This window comes from Hirundo rustica, chromosome 1 (genome assembly GCF_015227805.2).
Source record: "Hirundo rustica isolate bHirRus1 chromosome 1, bHirRus1.pri.v3, whole genome shotgun sequence".
NCBI classification, from domain to species: domain Eukaryota; kingdom Metazoa; phylum Chordata; class Aves; order Passeriformes; family Hirundinidae; genus Hirundo; species Hirundo rustica.
This window is the reverse complement of record NC_053450.1, coordinates 121,549,674-121,577,103: the sequence shown is the minus strand read 5'-3', so window position 1 is coordinate 121,577,103 and position 27,430 is coordinate 121,549,674. Positions and strand designations below refer to the sequence as shown.

The 27,430-nt window shown below is 40.5% G+C and overlaps 1 protein-coding gene across 2 annotated transcripts in view; it reads left to right on the top strand.

Annotated features, from left to right (window-relative positions):
- CREB5 (cAMP responsive element binding protein 5) overlaps positions 1 to 27,430 on the top strand; it is a 235,365-nt gene that overhangs the window by 152,235 nt on the left and 55,700 nt on the right. For both annotated transcript variants that reach the window (XM_040084092.2, XM_040084101.2), the window contains 2 exons: positions 11,301 to 11,427; positions 13,542 to 13,652. In XM_040084092.2, the coding sequence (XP_039940026.1) occupies positions 11,301 to 11,427; positions 13,542 to 13,652 (238 nt within the window). The remainder of the gene's footprint in view (positions 1 to 11,300; positions 11,428 to 13,541; positions 13,653 to 27,430) is intronic.

Sequence of the window (27,430 nt, the reverse complement as noted above, 5' to 3'; positions counted from 1 at the left end):
CCAAAGTGGTAATGACTGCAATAGTAGTTTTGTCGATATTTATAAATCAATGCAAACCAGAAACTGGATGTTTTAATTTACTGCAGTTTCAATGTAACTGATACCCACAAGTTTAGAGCCTTAAGCTTTCTGAAGTGCAATGTTATTGCAGGGCATGCATCCAATTTTTAAAACATTATATAGATTGGAGACAGATGAGCTTTTCAGAATTATTTTAGGCCTGTTTTGATTGAATGGCTGAGATGCATTTTCCACTGGAAATTAATTGCATTGATGTGAAAACAAATGAACCCCAACCTCAAAATTAGCTGCAGGTTCCTGCTTGAACCAGTACTTAAAAGAGAGGGAGTGGGCATGGATAGTGACTGGGAATTATGATGACAATGTACACTTTGTTGGTAGAATAAAATAACCTTTCTTCAATGCCTGCTCTTTTTTGCTGTGTCTCTTAGCATGCATGCATGCGTAGACAGAGAAATTTTCCCAGGTATCTGTGGCTGGACACGAGTGGACAATGGCTTTTATTTGCTATCCTTGCTTCCCTTTGCGTGCTGCTGGAAACCTTTGCTCGCCTGTATCAGCAAAATCTCCCACAGCCACTACCTGTAGCACTTCTGTTGTTGTCATGGGGCATTTCTGGAGCACACATTTCTTGGGGATTGTGCTAGGTGAATTTATTAGTAAATAGCAGCTACCATGATTTCCACCCTTCAGTGTAATTTGCCTTAGCTCTGTAAAAACTGCGCTTTTGATTCCTGTTTCTTTGACTGATGCTCGCAATCAGTGGATATCTTCCAGTGAGAGATGAGCAGAGAAGGCAGTGTGAATCCTTAAAATTACGAGAGCAAACAGCACTGGCTTGGAGCTGAGCTCTGTTGAAGTACAGCTGCAGCAGTTCTCCATGACTTTGTTCTGTGTGCTTTGAGGTTCACCTCTTCCCTGTGCTTCTCATTTGTACTAATATAGCTGTCAGCTGGGATTTTTAGCATGTTTAAGAGATGAAGCGTGTGCAAAGGTTCCTCCCAAGAAATGGCATATGTTCATTTTGATCTTCATGAAAGTTTGAAGGGAATCAGTGAAGTGGATTGGGAATGGGAAGAGGGTCACTGAAGATACGTAGCTATTTGGCAGCATTAAAGTATTTTTACACCTGGAGATGACTTGCTGAACAAATAATTGAGAGTATGCCCTCATGTATGTGTTCCTTTGCCTCCTCTCCCACTGCCACCCACTGAAACAACCAGCAGCTTTGAGACCCTGAGCATATTTGAGGCTGTGACCATGGTGGGCAGTGCTAACTGTCCTCTAGGCTGTAGAGAGAGGTTGGTGCTGCAGGAACAATGTGCTGATGGCAGAAGTGCTTGGGAGGAAATGAGCGTTTAAAAGCGCAGGGTTTCTCCTTGGTATTCTTGTTAAAGGATAGGGTTAAGAGCTGGATTTTGATCTGCTACTGGTGTCATATATCATCTGAGAGTTTTTCAGGCTTCTAATTTTCAAATTTGCTTATTTCCTATTTTGTTTAGGAAATCATGTAGAATTATTTTATATAACACCTTTCTTAAAGATTTCTACAGTATGTGTTACTTTTATAGTATTTTTAGTGTTGAGTATAGAGTATTTTTAGTGTTGAGTGTAGAATTTAAATCTCAGTAAATAAACAATCTCACATGTGTATTCATCTACGTACTGTCTTCATTAGTGACTGTGCTTTGCTAACCAGAGCAAACTCTGCTTTCCATAGTGGATACAGAAGACTTGTGTCTTGTCAGCAGGAGGCAGACTGAATCTGCCAGTGGCAGATGATGGACTGGTTTTCTCTTATTTAGGCTGTTTTCTTTAGTCAGTCTATTTTTTATATAAACTGTAATCAGATCTCTGCTCCATGCCCCACCATAGCGTTGTGGCTGCATGTGCTGCGAGTTGTATTGGCACATGGTCTTGAGGCTCAGCAATGCCTGGAGCCACTGTCTTTGTACAAGCTCTAGACTGATGAGCATGAATGAGAAACTGATGGTTACAGTTTTATTAGTTTGTTAATATGGAGCTGAAGGAATGAAAAGATTCAGATTAATCACCTTTTAATTAATGTTATTTTATGTTTCAATTGCTGGAAGCTTCTTTTGGGGTCTGCTTTGTCTTTTTGTTCACTACCCACAGCAGCTGTTTTCTGCGGTGACCTAAGTTAGGGACCTGAACTGAATAAGCCACGACCAGAAACTGGCCTGCAGTTTAAAACCTTCACTTAGGTAGCAATCTTAATTTGATTAATTAATGCAGGACCCTTTTTCCAACCTCTTTGTACACAGCAACCTTTCCGCTCTAACTTCTACAGTGTGGGGTGTGGGGCCCCACGGGGGCAATGTTGAGGAAGAAAAAGTCAAGAGAGGTAAAGCCACCCAAAATATTAGTATAGCAGTCCTGTCTGCCTGCAGGCACATGAAGACATCAGCAAGTACATCTTTCTTAGACACCCAGGCAAGCAAACATCTCTGAAACACGGGGGCATGAAACTGCTGCTGCAGCATCCATCATCCTGTGAAGGACAGTGAAAACATGTGCTGTCATCTTTGACATTTTAATTGAAAAGAAAGCTTACACAGATTTCGACCTTAAGCAGTATGTTTATACAAGTGTATACAGAGAAATAATCTGTCAGTTCAGTGCAGGCTCATTGCTATAGGAGTTGGTTTAGTAGCTGAACAATCCAACATTAGCTCACACACCTTGCCTTGTTCCATGCCTCAATAATTTTTAGTAGAAATACTTTGCCTAGAGGCATGCAGTTATTAAAAAAGAGGCTCAGCTTGCTTAAAGTCTGGAATTATTAGCTCATGGTAACAAGCCTGCACTGGAGAAACTGTTGGTTCTTTGTTTTCATAACTTTGCTGTAATTCACCATCTTATTTTCAGAGACAAACTTCTGCATTGTTTGGGAAGTTAAAAAAAAAAAAAAAAGGAAAAAAGAAAAAGAAAAATAAATCACTTCAAAAAGATTTTTTTTCCCATTTTTATTATAAAGAGGGTTTACAGAGCTCTTTTATCTTAGTATTTCTATTAAATTGCACTGGTCCAAATAATAAGGGTAAGTAGAAAGACAATTTTGAGAAATTTGTTTTATCCTATTTCCAGTATAGGCATCAGTTGGCAGTCAGTAATCAGTGAGAGCTTTCTGAAGACCCTCTCAGCCCTTTAAGAGTAAAATGTGCTCTTTCGCCATCCTTTTTGCAACCTACTGTCTCTTTCAGATGCAAAGTTGTGAAGGTCAAATAAAATCCATTTGCACTGCTATAACATGGGTGTGAAAGGAGTCACCTGAGCAAATGAGGGCTCCAGTACTTTTAGATAACCCAAACCTGGTAGAGGAATTACTTGGTGTTCAGTTGGCACTTTATCTGGATGCTGCAGGTAGGTTTCTTTCCAACTGTTTAACCTGTTGATATTTTTCCTCAGTGAGCCTCAGCTTTTCAAATTTTCTTGATTTTGCTTTTCAGGCTGGAATCCTAAGCTCATATTTTAGAAAGAATGGTCATGTTAAAAAGTGTTTGTGTAAGCTTTATTGCCATTATTATTCCTGGGTTTAAGTCAGCTGCCATTTGATGTATTTGTGTGTTATAGCTACCTATTTTTTCAATCAAAAATTATACAACTTTATTTGTGGGGCTGCAAAATCATTTATTTTCCTGAAGAACTAGCCCTGGTTCTGTCTGAGCTGAGAGATTGCAGTGACAGTGGAATCAGTTTGACATCGTTGCTTGCTTTTGTGATCAAATCATATTTATGTTGCAGTTTTTTGTGTTTATCCCACTTCTTTTTTTTCTTATTTTAATGCAAGAATGTGGTTTTATATGGGCAAGTTCTTTGTAATCCGTGAACCTGCCTTTTGCAGCATTTCCCTGTTTTGCTTTAACTATGCCATTATCCTTCACATATCATTTGTGAGTTCCAGCTGTGTGCATAACACTGTGCAGAACATAAACTTCTCCAAGGAGGTTGTAGTCTAAGAAACCATTTTAGCTTTTCTTATTTTTCTTGTAATGGGTCAGGCAATAAGACCCAGTGAAATATTTAGAGGGAAAGAAAGATTGAAACCAGCAGTTTCTAAGACCTGTAAGAGCCAAAAGGCAAATGTTAATGGGTTTTGTGAGGCTTCCAAGGACCTGCTGGTCCTTGTACTTGTGCTGAATTTGCAGAAGTTCCTTAAACATGTGTTCAGGAAATATAGGTGGCATTAGCACAACTGGAGTTTCTAAAGGCAAGATTTATCCTTTACTAAAACTTTAAATATACTTTGGCCCACTAAATACATGATGGGCCTGCTGATTAGTGGGGCTTTTCTCCTACAAGCTCAGGTGAAAAGTACAGAATTTTTAAAAAATTTTGAAGGCATTTTTCCTCAGATGATAGTGTTTTACTGTGTACATATATCCATTCTCCAGTGTTTGTTTGTTTTACTTATTCCTTCCCTTCATTTGGGTGTTCTGTCCTTATGTATTAGAGCAAGTGATTGATGGAGAATGCACTTCTGATGGAGTTGCATTGTTTCCAATGAGCAGCTTCTCCTCAAGTGGCATTGAGGGATATTTGAATTGAGAAGTAACATCTCTTTAGTTGTTTTTGAATTCTGTTCTATATAATTTCATATCTGTCTGCTGCATCTGGCTCCTTTTGTAATGCTTGTTGCTGAATTCCTTCTTCCTCTGTGCCAGTGTGTAGCTTGTTACCTTAATTGTGCCAGCTCTTCTGAGACACTTACATGGGCTTTACCTTCACTTCTGAATCAAGCTTCTTGTCTTTAAGACGTTTGCAAGCTTAGCCTTATCTCAGTCCAGCAGTTTCTCATTACAGTGTCAAGCATCACTTTCGCTTTGCCAGTGTCTGTACCATCAGCTGGTTTCTGTTTCCCAGGCAGAAATCTCAACTTGTCCAATACTGGGAAAATACCTAAAGGTAAAAAGTATATGAAGATACATGCACACTCCATTTTTAAAAATCTCTACAGAAAGTGTAGCTTTGACTGGATGCTTCCCAAATCCTCTAAGTTATGAGCCACAGTTTTCCCTCTCTAGAGTGTTGCCATTCCTATGTCTCAGTTACTCCCTTCCTCTTGCAAACTTCCTCAGTCCTGTCATTTCTGAGCATACCAGTTAAATAAAAAACATAAACAAAAAGGCAACCAGAGTTGTGCCTCTAAATTGTCTCCAGTTCCTTAGCATATTTATTTGCTTGTGTGTTCTATCTCCCTCTTCTACTTTTCATCTGGTTTGTGTCCCTAGAATGTAAACACGCTCTGTATGAATTGTCTCTTATCTGTGTTTGTACAGTGCCAGGCTCAATGGGGTCCTGGTCCTGACTGGGACCTTTGGGCACCACCACAGTATAAATGTCTGCTACTGATAATAATAATCTGCCCACATCATGCAGATGCCTGAATTGTCTGAGAAATACAAACAAGGATCTTTGCTAGGTTGGCAGGGAGCCATGAATTCTAGATGCCAGTTTTCTTTTCCCCTGAATATGGTTTGGCTCTCTGAAAAATCCTGGTGACACAAACCTCCCACTTCTTGGAAAGCTTGGCTCTCTGGTGGTGATGTGATTAAAACATCATTAAACATGGGATACAGCAGGTCAGGTGAGGTCCCTTGCAACTATGCAAGGTATTCCAAGTGCTGGTCTGATGCTTTGTTGTTCCTTTCCCTTGTGTTTATTTTTTCTTTCCTCCTCTGAATGACAAATGGATAAATTGAAACTAGACAGAACTTCCCTACTTTGAGGGTGGGAAATAATGGATCATTTCAAATGACGAAAGCTCTAGTTAAACTGATAGGTTTAAATAATGGCAGTGTGGATCAAAAAACAGCAGACAAGCAGTAAATGAGGAAGCCCCTCCAGTCAGAACACATTTCTCAGATTAAAACATTCCCTCCATGTCTTTGCCTCTGACTGAATTATTTAAATATTGAAGGCCCAGGACAGTTCTTGGGCCAGGTACTTTGGCTGCAGTAGCTGCTGTAAAAGCAGCTTGCAGCTCGTCGGTGGAAACACATGCTCCTGGAAACTTACTTTCTGCAATGACAAGTTTAATTGTGACAGTATCTGGCTGTCAGTGAGACTTTCAGAGGGTAGACTGCAGCCAGCTGTGCTTATTCTCAGTATGGTAGACCACTTGGGGGCTTCAGCCTGAAAGCCCCCCAAAGCACATGCACATACTGACATCCCTTGAAAGGGTCAAGGCTACTGGAATGCAGTGACTGCTCCTCATTGCATTGATCATAACGGTATCTTTGCTGCCTTATTCACCTCTGTCTCCCTATTGCTTCTGCTCACTCTCCCTCATTTTCCCTTGATTTCCAAGCTTTCTGGTGCAGAATTTCACCTCACGCATGTATTTTAAACCAAGGCTTCTAGGCACTTTTGTAATAAATATGTAGATAACATACATGTTTATACATATGTATATACATACACATAAATGATGAAAGTCTGATCAAGTGTGTTGTCTGACAGCAGTGTGGTACAGAAATCCCTCAGCCAGTGCTGACCTGACACGGCAAATTTCCACAGCACAACCAGCCACCTGTGGGCTGCTCTGGTGTGAGCTGGCTGGGTCTGAAGGCTATGAAAAGTCAGGAGACGAGTTCCTTTACTCCAGTGCAACTCAGTACACTTCTGGCTAGACTTTTTCCGTCCCAGAGCTAGATGAAATGGAACAAACAGGGTTGTGACGTAGGTATCCTTGATGACCTTGCATGAATGTTACGTGCAGGGGAGTAAGAAGCAAGAGAGAGGTCGTGGTAAGACCCGCTGACCCAGAGTGCTTTAGCATAACAGAAAACATTCTGCAGTGATACCTTAAATAACATCTGCTGAAATTGTCCTTGAAGACTTCAAGTTAAGAGAAGCCTCGTCTTTTAATAGATGAGTGTAGTGTTTAGTCGTCAGGCAATCAATTGCATCATATCAGACAGAGTATTTGGTATTAATAAAGGAGGCACACACTGAGGTATATATCCTAGATATTTGATTGCATTTGAGGAATTATCTTTAATCATTGAGTAGAGTCATATGATGGAACATGGTCGACTCACCATGGCTTAGCAGGGTACCACCCATCTGTTTAAATGTTAATAAGGGTGACTCACTGCGTTAGCATGACCATGCAGAGGAAGAAGAGCCAACATGGTCAGTTGGAGCAGCTTGGCTAACGTGTGGCGTTTTACTAGGCCACGGTAACACTGACTATCCAGGCCATGTACACCCAAAGAGACAACATTCAAATGCTGACCGAGACCCCATCGTGTTCAGCAGCAGGTTTCTGCTAGAACTCAATAAAAATTCTTAAATTTTGGAAAAATTCCACAGGTAGCCATATTTTCAGTGAGGTTAAGCATCTATCAGTTCTCTGTCTTATATGACCTTTATCTATGGGCTCTTTGCCCAACAGCCCTATTTATTAAGCAACACAGGTGCCAAGGAATGAAAATCTCCCAGTCAGCAATACTGATTGACGGGCTGCAGGCAGTACGTCCTCAGCATTTACAAAGAGAGGAGCGGATTCAATATGTCTGCCATTAAAAATGACAATTATAAACTCTCACTGACTTTCTTTGCTGCCAGATAGAAAGCAACAACAAAAGAGATTGCGTTGTTCTTGGAAGAGATGTCTTAGACAAATTGAGTATCTCAGCCTGTGCATTTTTGTGCCATACACACTCCCTGAACTCTGTGAGAATGAGTATGTAGGAGCACGTGCTAAATCCATGACCTGTGTTAGTGTAGGAGCAATGGAAGTATCCATGAGTACTGGCCAATGTCAGTTGCCCTGATATGGGAGGGCGGAAGCTGGGGTGCATTATGTAGCACTTTTATCAATGGCAGGAGTGCTGCAGGCTTTTCAACAGAGGCTCAACCTTGAAGTGCAAGGCTTCTCTGACTGCTCTGCACCTCTTAAAAAACAGACTTAGGAACAGACTAGCAGGAGTGTAGTAAGAAAAAATACCTGAAGAACTAAAGATTTTTTTTTCCCCTCTAGCTAAGAGTAAAATATGTGCTTTTCCTCTAAAACGAAACACTGTTAAAGGTAAAATTGGGGACAGCAAGGAAGCTTCTTTGCCATTTTAATAAATACCAATAATTCCCTTTTGCCCATGCCCCATATTCCCAAACTCATTAAAGCAACTTTGGAGATTTTTTTGGCTCTGGAAAATATAAGCAAAACCCAAACCCTGTAGTCCCTTGAGAATCGCTTGCACAAATTGTATAGGTCAGGCCAAAATAAGTTTCTGTCAAACAGCCTAACACCTAAGCTTATTATGAAACTGGTGAATTGTACAAAGGGTCTGTATGTAGGGCACTCTCAGATTGAATAAAGGTGTGGGGGGGCTCTTTTTGTGGTACTAGTTTTACTTTGACCCCACTGAAAACTCAAGAGGTATTTTTATTGAATGCATGACTCTGGCCTGTGCAATTCCCATAGATTCTGTTCCACAGATTTAAGTTCCCACACACCTGAGCTGGAGGACTCAGAGGGCAGCTGAGTGGGCAGCTGGGTGCACACCTCATTCCAGGCCAGGCAGGAGAGTGCACAAGTGCTTTCTCCTTTCCTCCCCACTCCCCCTGCCTGCTGTCTGGGAGAAAACCCTATGCGCATCCCCAGCTGAAGCACACTCTGTTCTGGCCCTCGAATGCCCCAGCATGGGGCTCCAGCCCTTCCATCTGGCATGTGCCCTTTAAAGCATGAGGAAGAGATGACCTGTTGGGGTTTGTTGTCGGCTGCTCTGTAGGGCAGTAGTTCTGAATATGGGCCAGTGGGAAGTGGACCCTGCTTGCTGGGGTCACCACTGCCTCTAAAAATGAAACTGAGATCTCCTCCTCACATTCAACCTGATATCTATTAGCTTTTTTCTTTTCAAAAGAGAACTGAATCTGCTTCTCACGCTGTTTTGACCCTGTCCTATTGATTTGTCAAGTCCTCGTGTGTGAATGAGTGCTGGTACATGGAGCAGCTGAGTTTAAGTGGACAGTAGAATGGGTCAAGGTCTGTGTACTTTGAGTATATTTTTTGAGCTCATTTTTCCTGCACTGTATCAATTCCTCTTATGCCATCTCCGCAGCTCCCTAGGCTTAGCCGTGTGCTGAGCTGACTGTTGAGCCACATATCCCAGAAATTCATTCATGTTCCCTCACAGAACTTACTGCACTCTCTCACAGGATTATACCCCACATTTGGAAAATGTTATCTTGAGTTTTTATGAGGTGATTTGAAGACATAAGTACATCGTATTCCTCCATCAGCAGATAATCGGGAGGAATAGGAAGAACTTGTCTGTATCTGAGATACATTTGTTGTTATTTTTGGGTTTCTTTCTTCCCCTTCTGAATAAGTACTGTATGTGTCTGGGAGGATTTTTAAAACATCCTTCAAAACACAGGCTTTTTCTCTCCATGGAGAACCAAGACAAAAGGATGGGTTCAGTTGTGTGCAGCTGCTAAAAGAGGGCAGCTGAGGGCAGAGGGGTGGGAGGAGCAGAGTGTCTGAGTATGAGGGAATTGTCAGGGCAAGGATTTTGAGGTGGCATTTGTTAGGTTAGAAATGTTTCTAGGGAAACAGGGTTGAAGAGACGAGTGTTGAAGGACCGCAAGTCCAAGGAAGGGGAATACTGGGAAGTTTTAAAGAAAAGGGGATGAGGTTGTTTGAAGTCTTGGCAAAGAATAAGGTGACTTGTATGTCAGAAGGTGATTTTGCCATTTGACAGACACCTACACTTTGGGGCCCTGGATGTGGCGTCCTCCACACTGGATGCCTGTGAATCCCACTGCTCACAGACTTTGAGCTTTTTGCATGTTGTTAGATAACTGGAAGTGACAGCTAAAGTTAGGGGAGGGTTGACAGTATTCATGGTTACCAGTACCACTTGCAATTGGAGGGGCAAAATATAAAGCCCCATCATTTGATGTGACACAGTTCAGGCCAAGCAGGATAGTCTTACCCCTTGCTCTTCTAAGGTTATGACTCTGCTTCCCCTGACCAGGTCAGCCCAGTTTTGAGGCTTTTATGGCTAGCTGTGTATTCATCACTGAAGCAAAGGATGCTTCTGCCAAGGCTTTAAATCAACCATGATGCTTAGAGGCTCTAAACATCTCAGACTTTTTCCATTATAGCCCCTGCAGAGGCGCTTCAAACTCCCAGATTATGCACCCTCTTCTCCAGTCCATCTCGTCCCTTTAGGGGCAACTCTCTTCCCCAATAAACAGTCTAAACCATGTGCTATACAGAAGAGCATTCTGTTCTCTGAGAATTTAACACACCTACTCGTACTGTCAGTGTTTGTTGGGGCACTGTACGTGAAAACTTTATTTTCAAGCTTTTTGAAAGCTTGAAAAGGTAGCAAATTACACTCACCTAAAACTTCAAGCAACTCACACTTTCTTAAAAACTAAAAAAACTCCAAAACAACAAAAACGATAACATAATTTTCAAGGCCACATTCTTAAAGGCTTTTTTCAAAGTGTAGTCCCAGAATTGTTTAATCCATTAATTTTATGATTCTTTTTTGTCAGTGGGCCTGCTTTCTCACATGCAGTTTTCCCTGTGCTGTACTTAAAAAAAATCCTTCTAAATCTTTTGAACCCCTTTTGCCAAAGTAATTCACTCTGCTTTTCTGTAGCCCATATGTTTTGCTTTCATAAACTGCTTAATCTAAATATAGTTTTCCTAATTTTATTTCTACCTTTTCCCCCCTTTTTTGTCCTGGTGGTGTGCTAAGTGGTAAAATTAGTAATCCTGCTTTGGAACAAAGGCTTGGTAGATTTTCACAGGAGAGAATATCAAGAGTGATTTGAAATCCTCATTTTAGAGTAGCTTATTTGCAGGTGATACAATTTCAAAATTAACTTAAGGTTAATTTTCTGTTCTATTCTGCGAAACTGTCAAACAGATATTTTTGTTCCTAAACTTACAGCAGTGCATTAATGCCAGCAGATTTTTCTGGTTTGTCTGTAGAAAATCTTTTGCTAGCCACTATACCATGCAGAGGTGCTCAGACCGAGACCAGCTGATACATTTACATTCATGTTATATCAGATGAACTACACTGGTGCTTTAACTGATAAAGAGAAGAAGGGAGGTGATTCATCTTCTTGAAAACTTTATGCACTGATTTATGCAGGAAAGGACAAATCTGGATTGGTTTAGCCATGCCTGCTTGTCTGGAGCTGCCTGTGCCTAACAGTGGCTGGCAGGGTAAGGCTTGTTTTAGTCTCCACAGCCCATGACAGCTTTCTTTTCTTTTCCTTTCTTCTAGGCCTGTCCCAGGTTCTCTGTCTTCACTACTGCACCTACACAACCGACAAAGACAGCCTATGCCTGCCTCTATGCCCGGCACCCTGCCCAACCCTACCATGCCAGGATCTTCTGCTGTACTCATGCCTGTAAGTTTTCTGATTTGGCTTTTTTGCAGTGTGGGAAGTTGTGTTGTGTTTGATTCAATCTAAGGAGATTGAATCTGGGGAAGTCTGCGGGATTTTGTAAAAACCCAGTGTAATAAGTTAAGGAAGCTGGACTTTTCTGGTGCTTCACCTTAGACGAGTATTTCTGATTAAGTCAATGGCATGCTAATTAGTGGGAGAGTGATTAGAAGCAGTTTAGACGAGACTACAGCTTGTGATTCTCATACTTGTTCATGTAGGTGAGATCAGTATGTCTGTGCTGGAACAAAAAGATTTTTCTGAATTCAGAAAAAAACTGGAAAAGCAATGTATATAAGTTATGCCAGTGAACTCCAAGTGGGAGATAACCAGTTAACAAGAAAGAAATGTGATTTACTTTTCAGGCCTGTTAATTGGCACTTACTTAAGTAACAATTGCTGCTCAGCTTTCGCCATTTCTGGAGGGACTGGAATATTTCACATCTGATGGAAGCCAAAGGGCTGCTTTACAATTGTAACTTCAAATTTTAATTGATTTCAACCTCTTCAGTAGAAGACGTTTGGGCAGGTTAGGGATGGAGAAAAGCAAGGATGACGTGGGGAAGAGAGGCTGGAGAAAGAAGTTTTTGCTTCATTTCACTGTGTTCAGTTTGCAAGACAAACTTGAGAGCAATTGACCGTGGATGGGAGAAAAGCACTGCTTGTTCTGGCTTTTATGGATCAAGGGAAACACTCCACAGGGATACAAAGATTCAGGTTTGGCTGCTATTTGAGCAGTCATGAATAAGTTATTAATTATTAACTTGTCAATAAGGCTCTCCTGGAATATCGATCAGGAAGTTTAACAAAAAAACCCGTAAGACCTATCATTGTGGGAAGCTTTTTTCTGGCATGATTCCCAAGGAACCTGAAATGCAACAAACATCCAGCAACAGTGTAGGTTCAGTGGCTTCAGTCTGCAGCCGGGGAGCCCTTTGGGCAGCTTTACTTGCAGACGTGCAGGTGTGCTCTGGCTGCGAGCCCTGGAGATATGAGCATGGAGGCGAGACAGACCCTGTCAGCACTGGCTGCTCCCCCTGCCCCACAGCACTCCTGAAAGGGCTGCAGGGGAAATGGCAGTGGGAGCTGCTCCTGCACCATGGAGAAAGGGTAAGGGGCCCTTGGCAGCCTCTCCCTGCCAGCAGGCAGCAAGATATTCACATTTCCCCAAAGCCCAGCACCCATTCTTGCAGGCACCGTGGAGGGTGGGAGACAGGACTTCACCACAGGGCACAAAAAAATAGCTCCCCTGCTTGAATTGCTCAGAAGGACCCAAAAGTGTCTTTTTTGTAAGAGCCAAAGATTGAGCAGACTGGCTCAAAGCAAGGTGGGATGCTCAGCTCTCTCTGGAAGCAGGACCATAACCCTGCTTTACCACCCCTGACAAGGCCTAGCAGTGTGCAGGGCTTGTCTCTTTTTGGGGAATACCCTCCAGAAAATTATTTTCTAGAGGATTTACTGCCATTAGGTTTTGTTTGTATCGCTCCCTCCCAGCCTAGTGAAACTAGCTTGCAGAAAGGGCGGTGAACAGCCAGCAGAAGTTTTGCTTTGTTTTTTGCTATCTCAGCATTGCATGAAAACTTCCCTTACAAGACATGTGGAAAAGTCTTCCCAGCTGAGCAGTCCGAGTGAAGGAAAAACAGCCAACTTGTTTTCCATATGCTTGAGACTGTAGATTTTTATTTATGCTTTTAACAAGCTAAGTTGGGCTGCACTGGGAGGGGAAGCTACAATTTTATACAGTGATGCTTTTAAAACCACTTAACTCTGAGTGTTGTTATACTGGAAGGGAGAAAATCATTACAAAAAAGCACAAACCTGGGTGGCTGCTACATTTGTTTATTAAAGAACCCCTTTCTTTATAATTGGCTGTGAGCTTTCAGGGCCGATTCTGATGAAACACACGCCTACGTGCATACACATATGCAATTCATGACACAGATTGTTATTTTCTCAGTCATGACTTGAAGAAATAAAGCTGAGTCCATTTAAATAGAAACTGAGAGTAAATTCTTGCAAATGTCTCCAGATGTTTTCAAACCTTTTTTTTTTTTTTTTTTTTTCATTTCTTTTGAAAGATGGAGCGACAAATGTCAATGAACTCCAACATCATGGGGATGCAAGGGCCGAACCTCAATAATCCATGTGCTTCACCTCAAGTTCCCCCAATGCATTCAGAAGCCAAAATGGTAAAAAGAGAATTTTTTGAAATTACTGTATTTCTCATATTGCTGTTGCATACCAGTTACCCAGACAGTGGGGGAGATGTAGCCAGACACTGCTTACTTCATTCTTAGTCATACATAATACTCTTTTTTTAATATGCTGCAGTAAATTGCCTTTGTGTCTATGAACTTTCAAGATGTTCTTAGTCCTAACTGATCTTTCAATGAGAGGGAACTGAAGGGTGAAGTATCTGATCCATACTGTGCTAAATAGGATTTTTGGTGCAGGTCAGTAGAATCTAAGCAAATGGTCTGGCTGGTTCTCTAATGGTGTCTGTGCTGCACAACTTGATCTAAAGAAAATTGTCAGTTCATAAAGGATGCAGTATAAAGTGGGTGCTGCAGAAGGAGTGTACACCGTCCTTGTTTTTTTCCAGATAGGAGTATGGTGTGTCACAGAAGCACACCAAACTATATATATATATGTATATAACTGGGATAGTTTCTTTTTCTGGAATGCAACAAAGGTGTTCCCATCAAAAAGAAGTGTCAGAATTTGGATAAATGTAATTTATTTATACCAGTCAAATGTCATAACAAAAAAACCAAAATTATTTAAAGTTGTTCTACATCTTAAAAGGTCAAAGCTTCTCAGCCATATGTACTGTTATAGGATTAATGTAGGCAAACTAAACTACAGGTGGACATTTGTAAGTTTCCCCCAGCTTTATATGCACTGTTGTGGAGGTATTTGGGACTAAATCCTTGGAATCAAGTTATCAGTGTAGAAACACTTTGACTTTTTAAGTTTCAGAACTGCCATTTGCTGCTGACTAATGGAAACATGAAGACAAAAGTTTTTAGTTTTAACTCTGTAGGTTACTTATCCTTTCAAGATATCTCGTCATAGTGAAAAACAGGAGTAATTTCATTGAACTTCTTTCAGTGGCATTTTGCCAAGGTAAAATTGCCGTAAGTGGGAGAACAAAATCAAGCTGACAAAGATTAAGCAACCACATATTTTTATAGATTTCTACTTTGCATGACTGGTACAGCCTTTAAAGTTGTTGTCATCTATCCTGAGGCAAAGAAAAATATCTACTTGTCTATAGATATGGTGCGTACAAGAGACTCTGGGTTGAGAGCAACAACATATACGAGTTTATTCTACCTCTGATTTCTTAGGTTGGGTAGGTCATGCCTTCACCTCACTGTTGGTCTGGGTTAGGCTGTTAACCCAACCTCTGTTAGCACTCTCTCTAAAACCACATTCCGTAAACATGCAGCCATTTGGCCGGAGGAAGAGTGATAGCCAAAAATGCCGGCTCCCTCAGCCAAGGAAAACCTGTGGTCGAGAGTTCTCTCTGCTGTACCACACAGTGACGGTAACATGCCAAATGGCAACAGCATCTGCAGCAGAGCTTGTTAAAAACTTTTTGGAATAGGCAAGTGTTTTTTCAATGCAAGTGTAGCTGAGCCAAGCTAAATACTCCTTGGCTGAATAAATCCAAAACTGGCATATGTTTTGGGGACTAAAGGTTCTGTAGTTTACTCTCCCCACACCCCCTGCTTCTTTTTTACTGGTAGTGTGAGGCTACTTAAAAACAAGATTAAATTATTGGTACATATGGTGAAAATTCTGTGCTTTAATAACTGAAACTATACATTAACACAAATAACCTCTTAATCTGGGTAAGCAGGTTTTGTCCCTAAATCTAAGGTATGAAGGCATTTTAATGCATGAAGAAATTGCCATCAGTTCCAAAATTTGGTGTAGTGAACAAGAGCCTTTACTTCTCAGGGCCATTCTGCAACTCTTCCAAGGGTAGAGAAAAATCTGCACACATTAACTCTTAAGAGGTATAATTCAGAGTTCCAGGACTTTTCCTCTTTTCAAATACAAATTTGGGGTTTTAAAAATATTTTATATTTCTATATTCTAATTTTAAACTTTGTTTCTGTATGAGCACACATGCAATGTAAAAAGCCCCTTCGTTTAATGACTGTTTTGAGGAATATAGATCTGTTAACAATACTCTGTATTAATACAAAGTAAAAAAAAAAAAAAAGTAGGAAATATTCAGAACAAAATTATTTCTTGCATGTAAATTCTTTGATTTTAAATCAGAATAATCTGTATTACAAGGATATTTTTTCTTACTGTTAACCATTTCACTTTTCCTCAAGCTTAAAACAGGATACTTCACAAACTCTGGTGACTTAGTTAAAACTTAAAAGTGAGGGTGCTTAGTACCTTATCAGACTGTGTCCTACATTAGGAAAGAATTTCAGATTTGCCTGAGTTCTGCTAATGCTATTACTGCTGGTGCATTCCACATTGCTTATGTTCTCTTTGGCTGGCCCCACCCCGAGAAGAATGAATCCGTCGAACACCAGACAGAGTCATCTGAGATGCTTGTAGCTAGTGACTGAAGAAACTGGAGAAGTCCAGGGGACCTTGGGCCTGATTCATCAGGTGCCCAAATCCATGAGGGTATCAGCACTATGTGAGAGAACGTGGGACAGGCTCCTCTAAATGTGAGACCCAGATGTGAGACCAGATCCTTCTGGCCTCATGGCACTGGCCTCATGGCAGTGTGTACCTGAGCAGGGCAAGCACAATTTGGCATGCAGGAGTCGTAACACTGTTTGGAGACACATGTGACTTAATTTGCCTCTGTAAAATGCATGTGAATAAATAATATCAGTAGCGATGCTGTGTGACACCAGTTTTTTAAAGAAAGCTGATAGGTGGCAAAAGATTCACACCCTTGACTGGTTCATAATTTTTTTATAGTGGGAAATGGAAGCCCAATAAATATATACGTTATCTGATATACAAGCACTTCTACACACAGATATAGAATATGTGTGGCATTAATGTAATGTTTCTATAATAAGCAATATGTATTTTAATCACCTTGTATCACCTGGCATTTATGAAAAGCCACACTCTGCCACCCAAGATGCTTGCCTCCTGGTTTAATTTTTTTCAGGAGAACATTCCATCAAGTATTAAGGTATTGTAGATGATATCCCAGAAGTGATTTAATTTATCACAGCAATCTCAGTTTCTCTCACTGTATGCCTCTCAATTAGGTTATCACCCAATGCTTTAAAACTGTCCTGGTAAATGAATGAGTGAACGTCTAAATCAATACTGCTTTCTTCTTAGATTCACAGTTGAGCGGATAAAACTCCTGTGCTGCCCACCAAAAACACACATTGGTTTTATACTAAAATATATTGCACTGGAAAAAGGAGGAAACATATAGCTCTTAAGTATACATGGTAAAAATATGCAGAGTTGCACGTGTAGCATATTAACATATGGTTTAGTAGGCTGAAAGTATTATGAAGTTGGAACCGCTGGCGGTGCCTTTGCCTTAATATACTGCCTACATACACCTTGGTTTTGCACTTTCAGAGCACTGGAGGTTTAGAACTGGGAAGTGCAATACTGCGTGGATTGCTGGAGTGAAAGATAAATAGTGTGCACTGAACTGCTGGAAGCCTGTGACAGCAGGTCTTTTCGATGGAGCTGATGCCGTTCTATCTGAATTTTGCAAGGCATTGATCTTTACCTGCAGAAATTTATAGCCTCTGAAAGGAGTTATAAAAAGCAGGCTGGCAATGAAAGAGTTGAATTAAAAAAGACTGTTCTCAATTTAATCTGTTAATTTTTTCTTTTAAAATTTCTGTCTGCCACTTGCTGGATATGTAGTTTTACAAATTTAAATTAAATGTTATATGTGTAGCTTGGCAATGCCTGTAATCCTAACAGAACCTGTATGGAAGAAGAAAAAAAAAAGAGAAAAGAAAAGAAAAGAAAAGAAAAAAGAAAAGAAAGTATTTCAGAAATATACAGAAATATTTCTGTATCAGAAGTGCATAGGACTGTGGGCTGTTGTTTACTATCATTACTAAGTTAAACAGAAAAAAAAAAAGGGGGGGGGGGAAAGAAGAAAAAAGAAAAAAAAAAATCTTAAAGTGTCTGTCAGATGAAACAGTGAAAACTTAACCAGAAAAGTAATACATTGGTAGAGTGCATGTTCCTAATTATAACAGTTAAATAACTGAACCTTCTAATACACCTAAGAATGCCGGAGAGCTTTGGCAGAGGAGGAGAGAAGTGAAAGAAACTACAGTGAGCCAGTTGTCATCAGCACTAATTTTTATTCAACTTAATTAGAAGTAAGGGTCCAGATCCTACTGGTGGCTGTGTAAATCCCAGTATAAGCATCACTCAGCTCTCCATCCCAGAGGAAAGGCCAGGCTGTCTGCAGAGACCCGGCTGAACTAAGACAAACACATCTCACCGTCTGCAGGAACACAATATGCCAGCCAAATGGGAAAGGCTCTGCCAGGAAGATCGAGGGCTTCCATCAGATGCAGATTATGGTCTGAGTTTGGATGGAGTCTTCTGCTGCTCCTTGTTTTACAAATAACATGTGTTTCTGTGCCCGTGAGCTGTGATGCTGCAACTGGTGCAAAGCGAGAAGCAGCTGGAGTAAGCTCTCATCCCGGCCCCGCTTTGGTACTCGGCTCAGCCAGTGCAGCAGCTCTCGGGTGTGGAAGCAAAGAGTGCTGCCCAAACAGCAGTGGCTGGGACAGCTGGTGGCCTTGGGAAGGATATCCCTCTGGATTCCTGCTCTGGGCCCAGGTTTGCAAGGTTTTCATGCTGATTTCAGGCAAGGGGCTGACACTGGCAGTCTGGGCAGGATCAGAGCCGCTGAAATTCTAGGTTTAGATACTTCAGGCTTTGTGACTGAAGATACTTTGTTTAACAGAATAAGGGGTTTGAAGTCTATGTTTTCCTATCAAGCTGGCTGGGAATGGAATCACTTTTGTAGAGCAGCACATACTGCTTCAGGGCCAGAAGGCTTTTCTTTGCATAGATTCTAGACTGATGAGCAGAAAGAAAAATGTTGCATCTCTGCAGATCTATCAAAAGCAATTGCTCATCTTGTATTTCTCAATAAAGCAATGAAAGCAGCATAAGAGAAAAAAAAATGTGCCAAGTAACGTTTTTCCAAATAAAATCTAGAGTTATGATGAAATTTCTTGTATCAGTAACTGTGAAATGGTTTTGCAGAAGGGACTGCTTTATAGTTAAAACCCATGATGCTTCTGCAACTGTTGACAAAACTCACTATTCTGAAATCGTATCTCCTGTTACATTTGTGCTTATGTTTTAAAGTCCTCAAAGCCAAACTTTCAGTGTGCTCTTGATCTGTGCTTTAAAACCTTTCCTGGGCAGTAGCTTTGCCTGCAGACAGTGTGCCTTGCTGTGGATTAAGGTATTATCATGATGGCTGAAGATAATCATATTCTGGTTTGTTTACTGAAACAGTACCTTGTACCCGTCATGCCTAAATTCTGGATTATGTACTAGACTGGGTAGGAACTAATTCTTCTTAAGCTGTCAGTGGCTCAGTAAGTTCACTAGAGAAGCAAGGCGGTTCAGTTACTCATAGCTGCTGCGAATATGTGCCGAATATCTGATCTCGCTTCTCCCGAGTGCATTTGAATTGCGTTGCTTCTAGCAGGCACAAGTTGTAACAATTCCTTGCATTTTTCTTTCTTTGTGTCACTTTATCCCATGGTGATCTTATCAGCACTATTTCCCTAGAAGAACTTGGATTTTTATTATTTTGTTTGCCTTGATTCAGCTGAGTGTTAAAGTGACCTCGCTTTCTCCCCCACCCACCAGCCCTCACCCTGTCTCTTTCTCCCTGTTCCTCCACCACCCTCGTTCCTTAGAGGATTTACCGTTTTTGTAGATTTGTTTCTCTTTCTCCTTTTCTCCCCAGTGTCCACCCTGATTTTGTAACCATAGCAATAACTGAAATACAATCCTAATATTTGCTTGCTGTAGCTATCATCTAGCCCAACAGATGAACTTTTGGCTTTTGTGTGTTACAAGGTTTTGAAACTTAAGTCCAATACATCTGTAAATGTCGGGGTAATTTGTTTGGTGCCCAACTGTCCCTTACAGAAAAGGTTTTGTTTGTGTAAAGTTGTGTGTCAATGAGTCCTGGTGCAAGTAAAAGCAAGCCCCTGTGGTAGTGAAGCCAGGGAAGGGAGCTGTAAAAATAAAAACATGGTTGTATTACAGGGAAATTCTGCTTCACACAGATATATTTCAGTCTCTTGCTTGGAATATGTACAGCTTTCATTTTCCAAGATTTTTGCAAGATCCATTAATAATAGAAATTGTTTTGAGCTTCAGGCTGTTGCACATTAAGCCCAGCATTTGATGGGGACATGCTAGTGCATCTCATGGCAAGTGATGGGCTTTGGGTGGAGGAGATGGTTTTACACACTTCAACAGCCCCATATTTTAACCACTGAGGACACAAGAGCTGGAAGAAAAATTCTCATGGCAATAAATCTCTTCTTTATGGACAGACTTAAAAACTATTTTCTGAAAACTATGCAGTAGCTAATGAATTAGTTTATTAATTATGGTAGTCTTCCTGTGAAATGAATAATTTCAGGCTGTTGAACTGAGAGAGAAAATTGAAGTGACTCACTAGAGGCCACACAATTTGTCAGTGGAAGAGCTGAAACAAGCACAGAAGAATTTCTGGCTGCCAGTTCCAGAAAACACAATTTCTGTCTGAGAAAAATGTATGTATACTTTTTTTCAAGTTAATATTAACATTGCTAATATCAATAAAATTGTTGAAATACACTGTTTTTTCATGACTAGTGAAAGAATGGGAAGGCTGAACTCCTCAAGCTTAAAGGGGTTGCAGGCTCAAATTTAGGATTCAATCCTAAATGAAGGTGGTGCTTTGTGTTTGGATTTAACAACCCTGAAATTTCCTGAACTTTACTGATGAGATTTTGATTCAGAATGACAAAAATTAACTGATCTTCTGAGACTTCTGTCATCTGAGATGATGGAAGCCTTGTGAGATCAGCTTCCCTGGCACTGTGGCTTTCACTGAAATCTCAGGAGAGCACTTACTTTCACATAATGTCAACCATATCCAAACCAGGACTAACGAATACCCCTGCAGAGCTGCTTCTAAGATCACAGGCATATTTGAAACCCTGCTACAAGCTGTGTGCAGTCCGAGGGAATGTTCACAGCATTTGTTGTTTCTTCTGTCGGATAAGGACGGTGACACTTCTCAGTGCTGGGAAGGATATATGCTGTCTTCCAGATGTTCATTAGTGCAACTTCTCATTTATGTTCAGTGGAGGTAATTTTAGAACTGAGACAGGCTGGGTCTCCCACCCTGGAAACACTTATGCAGCAAACTGTGCTCAGCCCTGGTTTTTACTAGCAAATTGCAGGCCAGTAAACTTGTCTGAGATTTTAGTGTGTAAAATGCTATGAATAATCTTCCCAAACGTGCTCTGTAGTCAGACTGCAAGGGATGTGGCATAGTTAGTTGTGTCCTCTGCGCTCTGTATCCCCTTTATTCTGACTGCTGCATGGCTCACTTTATGGGCTGCCGCTCCAGGGGACCTGAGCTGCCTTTGCTCCGTTTGTTGCTCATGTGCTGGGGACTGACTCTGGCAATGTGGGCACGTCCAAGTTACTCTGCTTTGGATTGTTGCCTTTATTTCAAAGAACTTATGTTACAAAAAAGGCAGTGAAATACTGGACATAGCTGGAATATTCCAGAGGCGGGGGGAACAGGGACTTTGACCAGCTGAAGGTGAACTAGCATGAAGATTTGACTAAAAAACTGTCAGGCTTTTAAGGAATAGAATTCAGTTTATGAAATACCTTCCTCTTCTAGTCATGGATGTGCTTTTTTTTCCTCCCATTTTTTATATTAAAATCACTCTGAAACCTACTCTTTTTCATATTGAAAAAATGTTCCACAAATCTTACTTTAGGATAATATCAGATTCTTCATCTAGTAACAATATCAGTGGGGAAGTACTTTAATTTAGGATTGTTACCTGCATGATACACATTTTCATTCATGAAAGCCTGGTCTTAAAATTATGTTTAAAAAAAAAAAAAAAAGGAAAGCTTTTGTAAAACAGAAAAAAGCAGACAGGATTCCTGAAGCTTTTGTTGTCCAGTCCACTGGAAATGATTTAATACCAAACATCCACCTTTTCACTGTAACTCTTCTCCTCTCCATTTTAGTTTCCCAGAATGAGTATTCAGAAAGGAGACAAGCCCCATAAGGAACTCAAATAAAATTTTCATAATCCTCTGCCTTTAAAATATCAGAGTCAAGATTTTTTGGTATAGTCGAAGATTACCTTTCAACTTTAGCCCTGATCCTCAGCTCTAAACTTGGATAAGCTGACTTCAAATGAATTACATGTTTTTTGCATCATCTGAGGACCTGGTTTTTACTTCTGAATCTCAAAATTTCCTTTAGGCCCTTCCAGAATTTGATACTGACAGGTAAGCATTTTGTTTATTTTGGCTTTAACATTTTTTTTAATTTAGGATTCATATTCAGTGTTTTACAGAATGTTGTATAGACTATATGCATTCTGACTACAGTGCATGTGTGGGAAGGTTATTCATACCATTTTATACACTAAATATTTAGTACATATTTGCCTCTTGTTCTTGCACACTGGTGTTTTGACAACTGCTCCAGAATCTCGTATGAACTTTATTTGACTTCATTTTTCAACTTAGCTTCTGGTAGGCATTCATTACATAATATTTAAGGATGCATTATTTTCTCTAATTCCCAAAATAATATCAGAAGATTTTTATAATTGATTCATCATATCAAACAAGCACAAGCAATTTTGTGACAGGTATTGGTATCTGTCCCTAGTGATTCATAATGAAAAACTGACAGATATTTCTTTGAAAGTGATGGATGATTCATGTTGTTCTATTTAGGTCACATTATTCTGGAATGTTTAAATTAGACTACAAGCCACCTCTGAATATACACGTGCAAACATAGAGTACATTTTTAGTTTCCCATCTGGAAATACATATAAAGTCCAGGACTGTTTGCAAGTCACAAGAAATATTGTTATATTTTTATTTTGGTATTTCAGTTCACACTCATACTTACATGAAAAGTTTAGTAATGGCATATCCTCAATACTGCCCTTAAATGCCAAGGTTACACATGAAGTCCAATGGGATTTAACAAATGTTTATACTTTTATTAAGGCCCAAAGCCTAAAATAGACTTTACTAGACCTGTACAAATTATTTTAAATTATGTAAATATTTTTAATATGTCTGGCTTCTGACAGAACACCACTATACACTGAAGTATGACATTCGCCTTAGTGTGCCAAATTTTTGACTTTTTTTTTTTTTCTTCCCAAAATACCTAACATCATTACTGGATTTGACTAGAGTCTGCTTTATGTGCTGCTTGTGGTTCAGGAGAAATATATGTGAAGAGGATGGACTGTGTTCCCCGACTGTTAACAGAGGCTCCTTAGCATGAGGTTAAGCATGAACTTTGTTTTGGCTGCCAACAAAGCAGCCAGGAGATACCCAGGGTAAGGATGGGGGGAGTCCTGATCTGCTTTCCATCTAATGGACGTGTGCAGCTGCTCTGCAGGCTGGTGTTGGTGTGCAGTGTGTGACTATGTCAGAGAGAAAACTATTTATTTGGAGGTTTGTAACAGATACTGTTCTAACTTCATCTTCCAGGAATTTTATTAAATTAAAAAATCCTGCCAAAGTATTAATATATGGATGTGTACAAAATCTGGGGTTTTGAGAACTTCATTCAAACTAGAGGCAGTGGTAGGTAATAGGGAGAGCTAACAGTCTGAAGTGCCCTAGGTTTATTGGTCGGATGTTTTAATGTGTGCATGTTTGTACACATGTCCGTTTTTCTTTCCTGTGGTTATGGTTGGTCTTTTTTCCTCCTCCATTCCATGCAATTTTGCTATGCAAGCATAATCTTATCTAGAACTATTTGGCTAACTTTGTCCATCTATTTATTTGCGTATTACCTTATCTTCTGTTTAGAAACCACTTTTCCTGAAATGCTTTAAAATGCCAAAAAAAATAAATGTCTGAAAATCTATGTGTGTTATCCAAAGAGCGCTTACTAACGCTTAGGATGACTACCATTTGCACAAAGAAAAAGCAGTTTGTTCGGCTACGTGAATTTGCTGAGGCTTGTCAGTCTTCTAAATCATGTTAATGGTGGATTAGTTTGATTGGAAATTTGATCCAAGCAATGCTTGAATTAGTTGCACACAGAGTTCCCAGAGGTAATCTAGAGTTTATGTGAAAAAAGGTCTATAACCACATCAGTATTGAGAATTAAAATAGGAATTAATTGCTCTTGTTCAAGGATACTGAAATCCTTCATTTAAATAAGAAATAAGAAAATAAGGTAGCTTAATCTCATTTTAAAGATTTTAGAAAGTAAAACTTCCTTTCCTACTGTGCTTAAAATTCAAAATGTGTTTATGCTAGCCTTAGTAAGACCGGTATATGTGACTCATGATGCTAGTTTAATGCTGCCCACAAAAATCCAAATAACATAGCTATGACTTGTAGTATCCATCCAGTATGTTCTTTCCTCCTATAGGAGTGAAGGAGGAAAGTTATCCCTAGGGTTCCTGGTCACCGCAGCCTGAGTGATGACCAGCTGGATGAATTAGCCCTAAATTTCCTCCCATTTTTGTCTTGTTCCCTCCGTAGTGAAAAAATCATGAACATGCATTTCTCTGGAGCATGTGAGATCTTCCTGCAGGGACTTTTCAGGTCTGAAGCAAAAGTGGAGCTTTCTTGAGTTGCAGGTGTGAAGGAGATTATAAGGAACCAAGATTAAATCCTGGATGTCTTTAAACAGATTTTAAATTCTGGTGGTTTTTTTTTGTTTGTTTGGGTGTTTTTTAAAATCTGCTGTAGATTCTGTTGAGCCTCCTGCCAGTTACAGGACAGGAGATGTCATGAGGCTCCTGAAGTAGTGAGGTGCCTCCTGTGAATCTCCATCCTTTGTTTCCTAGTGGGATGTTACCATCACAAGTGATGGACCATATCCACACTGATGGTGACAGCACTATGCCAGGAGTTTCCCTGGAGGGGGCAAGGCAGAAGGAAAGGAGAGGAGCCCAACAGGCTCTTTTCAGCCTCCAGGTGCTTCTAGTGCTGATACTGGGCCACCATACCCAGTGAAGAGAGTCCTGGTGCTCCTGAGGGGAAGGAGCATATGTGCCATCTCATCAGGAAGTAAAGCAGGACCCCTTCCCCCACAGTGTTTGTAAAAGACTATGAGAGCCCAGTTCTCACCAGCAGACATCTCCTGACCCTTCCTGACCCTGGTGTAGGGTAGGCAGGGGCTGGTGTTGGGTTTTCTTTGCAGGACAGCCAGCAGCACATCTGTGTCTCTACGGCTGCTGCTTTTCTTTGATGGAGAAAGCCACTCAGGACACACCCCCAAGCTCCTCTCCTCTGGTTTTACACATCCAGCAGGTAATGTTAGTGTGGTATCAGTGAAAACCCTACCTGTCCACTTGAATCTCCGTGTAGCATTTGATGTATCTCCCATAATAAATTATGTACTTTGAGGAGCAATAACAATAGCTGAGATTCTTGAGACGAGAGGAGTCATGTTACCAGAGGTACCAAAAAGGCTGATTAAAATTAAATCGTAGCAGACAACAGTTGTGTTACAAAGGAAGGCTCGATTACAGCCGAATCACTTTCTTTGCTAACCTCTGACTTATTTATTTCTCTGGCATACTGCAGTCTGCATACTCTTTCTGATTGTAATGAGCATTAATTGATTAGCTGGATCTATGAAGAGCTTGAGCACTCGTAAGTACTATCCCAGTGGGTACACAACTAAATAGTTTATGAGGTAATTAGTATTTTAATGCTTTTTCTAATGAGCCTTTTCAGTAATGAAATCTCATGAGAACATTATTGGTTCATATATATTTCTTCAGACAAAACAAAAGGTAAGCTAATGCTATTAAGAGATTTTAAAGTTAGTTTATAAAATGGTTTTCAGTAACTTATTTTTGAATGCTTGCCTTGGTTCATTTTGCTTTATTAATAAAAAAAACCATCTTAGTTTTTCCCACTACTCTGCCTCTTGCACTCCTCTATTTTGACAGAATTCTTACACTATACTGCAATTTCAAATAATTGGGATAATTTCTGAGGCTGCTACCCGATCTCCTAAACTCAGCTGTAAGTAAATAATACCATACTGTCTGAGCGTGTTGTTTCAGATGTGTTCTCATCCTGGAAAAAAAAAACAACTTTGTGCCTGGCTGCACAGTGCCTTGGATTTATGACTCTGTCAAGTTTGAGAGAATGACCAACCTCTACAAAGCTTTTCAATGTCAGGCTGAGCTCTATTCTGGAGGCTCGAAAGCAGCACAGAACTTGAAACCATACAGGCAGTCTGCAGTTTTGTTGCATATACTCCATTTTACCTGTGTTTAATCCATAGTGGAAAGGACAAGTCCTTTGCCTTGAACTTTATGTATCTGGTACTTGAAAGAAGACATTTGAGTATGACTTTTCTGGGAAGAGTTTTTTCAGTGTATGAATGGGTCATTTTATCATTGTCCACAGAGATTTTTGTTCTCCGGACATCACAAGGTTTCAGTAGCTTTTATGTTCTCATATCTTAAGACTCACTTCTAGATGGAAAGTGTAGTCTTGTCCTGTGTGGGACTTCAACTGCAGTTAGAAATGTGGGGAAAGAGCCTGAGCCAAATAATGAAACATCTGTGTTTTGGAAACCTGTTTCATAAATTAGTTTTATATCAGTGAAGCATCTGTGTTTTGGAAACCTATTCCATAAATTAGTTTTACATAATCTAGGTGATGCATGCCTTGAAATGCCTTAGAAACTTCATTTAAAGTTAGAGGTGAACAAATCCTATTTAACATTAGAAGATGTAGGAATAAAACTGTAAGAAATTCCCCTATACAGCTCTCATTATGTAATGTAAGATGTAATTAGTCTAATTCATCCTTAGGGTATCATTAATGGTGTCAGCACAGTTTTTGCAAAGGATGGATTTGGCCTAGGGACATTATCACCATAAAACCTGTCTTCCACTGGCATTTCTCTCTCTGTCTCCAAAGCTTTACTGAAACTATGATATATTAGTAGCCCAGTACTAAATTAATAGTAGTATGGGTGTTGTTTTCTTCCAATGAATATAAAAAGCCCCATTTTCAGTTAGGGCAACCCTAAAAGCCTCCTCCAGAACACAGAGAAATTATGTCTTTGGCTTCATGTGTGTGACATTGCTTGCAGTACCATGCATTAGCAACGTTTATGAGATGAAGAACGCCCAACACTGACCACTGCTTTCCATGTTGCCTGCCATCTCCACACCCTTTTGCAACTCAAAACCTAACAGCACAGGCGAGGCTGACGCCTCCTGTGTCAGCTCCTAACAGCGCCCGCGGATTGTCAGGCTCTCAGTGCTCGCCCACGGTGTGCTGGAGCCCTCTTGACAAGGCACAGCCCAACATACTTTTAGGATGGAAGTTGAACAGCCTAATCTGTTCCCTTGGCTAAGATGGGTTAGCTCCTCATGTCCGTGTTAACACTTGTTCAAAATGCAGAGTGAGTCCGATTCGCCTGCCTTTCCCTTCCCAGGTGAGCCAGCCCCCTGGCAGCCCTGGGACCCTCTGCGTGGTCTGCAACCCACCAGGCTGCAGCCACACCAGTGCCCAGAGAAGAGAGTTCAAGAGAGAAGGTGCACATCAGGTTACCAGCCCAAGAGCAGAGGAAAAAATATCCTCAGAGAAATATTTTGATTTCCATTCTGGAAACTTCACAGAGCGTGTTTCTGCTCTATATTCAGAAGCTTCCTTTGGGGACAAATGATCCCTCATCTGTCTG